This window comes from Ananas comosus, unplaced genomic scaffold, assembly GCF_001540865.1.
Source record: "Ananas comosus cultivar F153 unplaced genomic scaffold, ASM154086v1, whole genome shotgun sequence".
Classification (NCBI taxonomy): Eukaryota; Viridiplantae; Streptophyta; class Magnoliopsida; order Poales; family Bromeliaceae; genus Ananas; species Ananas comosus.
Window position 1 is genome coordinate 183 of NW_017892290.1, and position 5494 is coordinate 5676.

General features: G+C 38.5%; 1 protein-coding gene across 1 annotated transcript; it reads left to right on the forward strand.

The window, feature by feature from the left end:
• The first annotated feature begins 261 nt into the window (after positions 1 to 261).
• Positions 262 to 1239, forward strand: LOC109705365 (replication protein-like). The gene has a single exon (XM_020226099.1). It carries the CDS (start codon positions 262 to 264, stop codon positions 1237 to 1239), a length of 978 nt encoding a protein of 325 aa, XP_020081688.1.
• Positions 1240 to 5494: the final 4255 nt, after the last annotated feature.

Genomic DNA, 5494 nt, shown 5'->3' on the forward strand with positions numbered 1-5494 from the left:
GCAATTTTCATGAAAAATTGGCTTTTAAATGCTTTTAAATGCTTTTAAAAGCTTTTCCGATGCCCAAGAAGACCGTATAGCAATGCTTACAGAGCCCATAAGCACACGTTTAGTTACCCATAAGCACACGTTTAGTTACCCATAAGCACACGTTTAGTTACCTATAAGCACACGTTTAGTTACAATTAAACCACAGATAAAAATTAGTGTTTTTAAACACTTTTGATAAATTGTGTTTAAAACACTGTTTACCCATCACTTATGAGCAAAGATTTAGTAGTAAAAACAAATCGTTTGAACCAAGCATTCCAAGTTCTTACATTGGCAGAATTACATATCGTTCAACTTGCCATAGTTGATGCAAGAGAAACGGGAACAGGGTTCAATTCAGATACTCCATTACGCCTTGATGCTCTGCGTTATGCCGAAGCTTTTGGCACAACTCGTCAAAATGCTTACCAACGTATGAAAGAAGCTGAAGATTCTTTATTTAATCGAAGATTTAGCTTCTATGATGAGGATGGAAAACTCGTCAAAAGTCGTTGGATACAACAGGTAAAATATCTCGATGATCAAGGGGCTATAGAATTAGTTTTTACTACGGCTGTAGTTCAAGGAATTAGCAGAATTGATGGAGTAAAAGAGTTTTTCACTCAATACTTACTTAGCCAGACAGCACACTTAACAAGCGTATATTCAGCAAGACTTTATGAACTCATAATTCAGTGGAAAACCACAGGGAAAACACCTGTTTTTGAATTAAATAATTTTAGAGACCAACTAGGTATTGGTGTTAATGAATATCAACGTATGCACCACTTTAAAGCCCGTGTTCTAGAGCTTGCCGTTGATGAGATCAGTTCAAAAACAGACATCACTGTAGATTATGAGCAACACAAAAAAGGGCGAGTGATTACAGGATTTTCATTCAAGTTTAAGCAGAAGAAGAAAACAGAGGCGGAAACGCCTAAAAAGGGCGATTCTAGCCCACGTATCGAAAAACCTAGTCAAATCCCTGTGAACATCGTAAAACAGCCTGAAAACGCTCAAAAAGACGGTTTAGGGCATAGGGCGAGCAAGATTACAGGGTTAATCATGTCGAATGGCTTAGCAGATCGGTTTAAACGTAGTGATGAGTCAGTCATGGATATGATGAAACGCATCAAAGAAGAAATTACAACTGATGCAACAGCCGACCAATGGCAATCAAAATTAGAAGAATTTGGCGTTGTTTTTTAGTCTGTCACGTGGCAATCACGTAGAGATTTATGCTTGAAAGGCTTGCTGTTATTACTTTTCAAAAAGCGTCACTACTTATTTTGTAGTGACGCTTTTTTTGTTTCTCAATGAAAGTAATTAGCGAGTGTCTACGAGCGAAGTAAACAAAATTCGATTATTCCGCTCACTGATTACCGCTTTTTTGCTGCATTTGAGCCTAGAAAGTGTCTGTTTAGTACGCTGATTTTGATGTATCCCATCTTATTAACAGTCTCAAACGCTCGTTATTATTGGATTTCGTGCGCTTTTGCTTTTGAAACGACACGAGCGAAGCGAGTGCCATAGCCTTTGATTTTGCCTTTAATTTTCTTTTTATTCTTTTAAAAAGCTTTTAAAAGCTTTTAGACCCCCATCTATCCCTTGTGTAGCAATGGTTTCAGAATTTAAAACGGTACAAATAGCATGAATAACGGTACAAATAGCATGATTTTAAGGTTTAAAACGGTACAAATAGCATGATTAAACGGTACAAATAGCATGAATAACAGTACAAAATAGGATTTGTACTGTTACAACTCCAGTACAGAAATCATGATCATTTTTTAGCTATATTGGTACACCTTTAAATTTTGTACCGTTTTAAACTTCAGTACAAAAATCATGATTGTATAGTGAGCAAAATCAAATGACTGAGGCAACACAAAAGCAGGATAAAAAATATCCAATTTCAACGATGGCGATACAAAACAAAGTTACTGAGTGTTTTAAATCAATGTCAGTTGATGAAAAAAGACTACTGATAATGGCTTCACCAATGGCACGAAATATGGATGCAACAGAACAGGATGCTATCCTGATTCGTGCTGATGAATTTGCTAGAGAGTGCGGTATAAAGGTCAATTCTGCTTATAAACAGATTGCAGACGCATCAAGAAAATTAATTGACCGCTCTTTCTCATATACCAACGAAAAAGGTAAAAAGGTTCATAGCAATTGGGTAATTGATGCGACTTACGAAGACGCAGGAATTAATGTCCGTTTTACTGGTATTGTGCTTGTAATGTTGAAGATACTTGATAAACAAAACCCGTATACAAAGTACAAAAAAGAAATCGTACTAAAACTAAAAAAAGACTATTCCATTGATTTTTATCATCTTGCAAAAAAATATCAGCAACAAGCAAATTTTGAACTTTCACTTGATGATATNATCTTCCAAGAATTCGGTCTACCCGATTCTTACCGAGATATTAGCAACTTGAAAAAACGTGTTCTAAAAAACTCTATTGATGAAATTAACAGTAACACAGACGTTACTTTAACTTATACGCCAATCAAAAAGGGGCGTTCTATCGTTGGCTATCGGTTTACAGTAAAAGAAAAGAGACAGCCTAAAATTGAGCATAAGCAACATGAGCAAAAAGGGCGTGATAAAAACACAATAGATATGTTCTGTAATCTTAATGATGCTCAGATCAACAAATACAGCTCGATACTAAGCAAAATTAGCGATATATCAGATTTATCTACTTTCCCCGATTACAGCACTTTTGCCCAATGGATAGCCAATATATTGAGAGATCCAAAGTCAGTAAGGGAAGTCACTGCAAAACGTATCTTTACAGCACTACACCAGTACACAGATTTTAAGGGCTAGGCATATCGCTGTTGTAGTCATTGTCGTTTGACTTTTCCCTGCTCTGGTCATAGTTGGAGTTATAGCTTTGTTCGGCTTTCCGTTGCTGTCGTCTTTCATGCGCTACAACGTCTTGCGCTTCTGTTAGCAAGGTGGTGTATCTATCTGATTCCGCTTGGAATTGACATGCCTGCAAGTGTTCTTTTAGTGAATCCAATTTGTCTGTACTGCCAAAATTTAAGGCAAGTCTATCAATGTGCGCCAAAGTTGAAGCGCAAACTCTGCGTGTGGTCTGTGTCTCATGAAGTCCGATGCCTTCGCTATATTCAGGTGATGTGATCTCAAAAAACTTCAGCGTCTCTGCTGTTGCTTGGTCAAAATCGTATTTACCTTTGACTCGAAATAGGTTTGAGCAAAGTCTGAAATAATAATGCTCACGATCTGTGCGTAGTAAGTCGTTCATCGTGTCAATCGGGTTTGCTTGTTCAAAACTATGTCTTTCATCAAGCAACTGGCTTTGTGCAATCTGCTGTGGATCTCGTTCTTGTGGTACTGGTGGCGGTGTTATTTGGTGTGCCTGTTCCTGCTGCTGTTTCAAGGCTGCTTCGTACTCTTTGGCGTATAACTGCATGTTATTACGCTCCCTGATCGCCCTGATCTCGTCTTTTTTATTCTCTATATCCTCAACCACTTCAGGCGGTAAATCGTCAGCATATAGCTTCCACCTTGCAATCTGTGGCACATCCTCAAGCTGTGTGCCGTGCTTTTTGTTGTAGTCGGCATTAGAAAGGCACGAAACAAAGCTAGGCACTTCAACTTCTATCCCATTTATTAACAGTTTTTTTGTTGGCGCAAACTGCTGTAAGTGTTGATTGATAAGGCTTTCAGTGACTTCTCTATATGCCTGTATCTGATTTTTGCCATAGCCCAATGCATTGGCTGTGAGTTTTGGCGCACCGCCTTTCGTGGGGTTCTTGGGGCGGTACTGGCTAAAAAATTGTTCGGGCAGTCGCTCAAGTCCATCACTCAGACTGCGTTCACTGTACATAAGATGCAAGTGCGGTTGCTGCTCTCCAGTGATACTGCTGCGGTGCGTATGGATCGCTGCGGTAAATGGCAACTGGTGTTGTGTTGCAAATTGCTGAATCAGGTCTTGCGCTAAGGCTTGGCGTTGTAGCGTGGTCAAAGTATTTGGCAAGGCAATGGTAATTGCTGAAGAAGTCCGCCCTCTGGCAATTTCGTATTTGTCGGCTGCCGCCCAAAAAAGGTCAGGGCGGTCAGTCGCCCATGTCGGCATGTTGCCAGACTTTACCCACTCCAATTTTTCGTTTTCGTGTTTTGCATCATTTTTAAAATGGGCGGTTCGGGTCAGATAGTGAAAAGTGTTTTTGCTTGAACTGTCTTTTTTGACATTGTGCTGAAGATCGAAATAGAACATACCGCCCCGCTTTTGCCCCGCAGGGCGAAGTCCACTGTCTTTTTTTGATACTACACTGCGTAGCAGTGGAGTGTCAAAAAAAGACAGGGAGACGAGATAAACATTTATTTCAGCATAGCTGAATAAATGTTTACGTGTCACGGTATCTGAAGCTATCATGAATCATATTGATGGCGCAATCGGAGCTTAATCATGGCAGGGCGTAAACCGTTGGTTCTGACAAATACTGACTATTTTGACGTTTTGAGACATATCAACAAATTAATGTTTAAAAGAAAATGTGAACAAAAATTGCTCGATATTTTTTCAATTTCAAATAAAAGAGATATTGCTCAATTCACAAATGATGAACTTGAGATATTGAAAAAATGTAGGCATGAACGAAATGCGTATATGAAGCGTCAGACGCTCTTACAGCTCATTTTAGCCACCGACAGCACCAAACGTACCACCACAGAGCAAAAAGTGGCTGTATTGAGCAATCAGAAGCAAATAGACGCATATTTCACAATGCACGACACCCTTGGTTTATTGCTCAGAAAAAACAGGACTGCTACGGCTGAAAAAAATGCAGTTAAAAAAGCGGATATGGTTTTAAATCCTGAAGTTAAAAATGATTCAATAAAAGATGAAAGAAAACAGAGAGATAGAGAAAATTATTTTTTAGGTGCGTATGTCAAAAAACTGCTCGATTCATCTGATTTTCATAAAAATTCAAAAGAAATTCAAAGAATTGCATTTCTTTTCAGCACTGTTGAACCTGAGAAAAAGCCGAAGCATATTGAAATTTATCAGGAAGCTAAAAACGATCCTCGCAATCCATTTGATTAAGTTTATCTAAATAATACAAGGTTTTACAGAACGAGTGTCTACGAGTGAACAAGCGAAATTTCGCCCTTTCCCCCCTCTGATTACCGCTTTTTTCAGCATTAAAAATCATGCAAATTTTTACTATCGTGAGCTTTTGCTCTTAAAAAAATACGAGCGTAGCGAGTTCATAGTTGCTTTTGACTTTGCTTTTGCTCTTAGGGTTTTAGGGAGAATCCCTAACAAGTCCCCGAAATATAGAAATGTGGCTACATTTTGTATATACGGGTAGGCTTGCTTATTTCATTTTTGATTGTTTTTTTTGTTTTAAAATTAGATTGAAAAAGGCATTAGCTAAAAATTGCCCCTGACGTAACGAAGTGAAGTCAAAAAAG

Excerpts from the sequence above, each read along its gene's own strand:
- LOC109705365 (XM_020226099.1), top strand. The coding sequence starts at position 262 with ATGAGCAAAGATTTAGTAGTAAAAACAAATCGTTTGAACCAAGCATTC.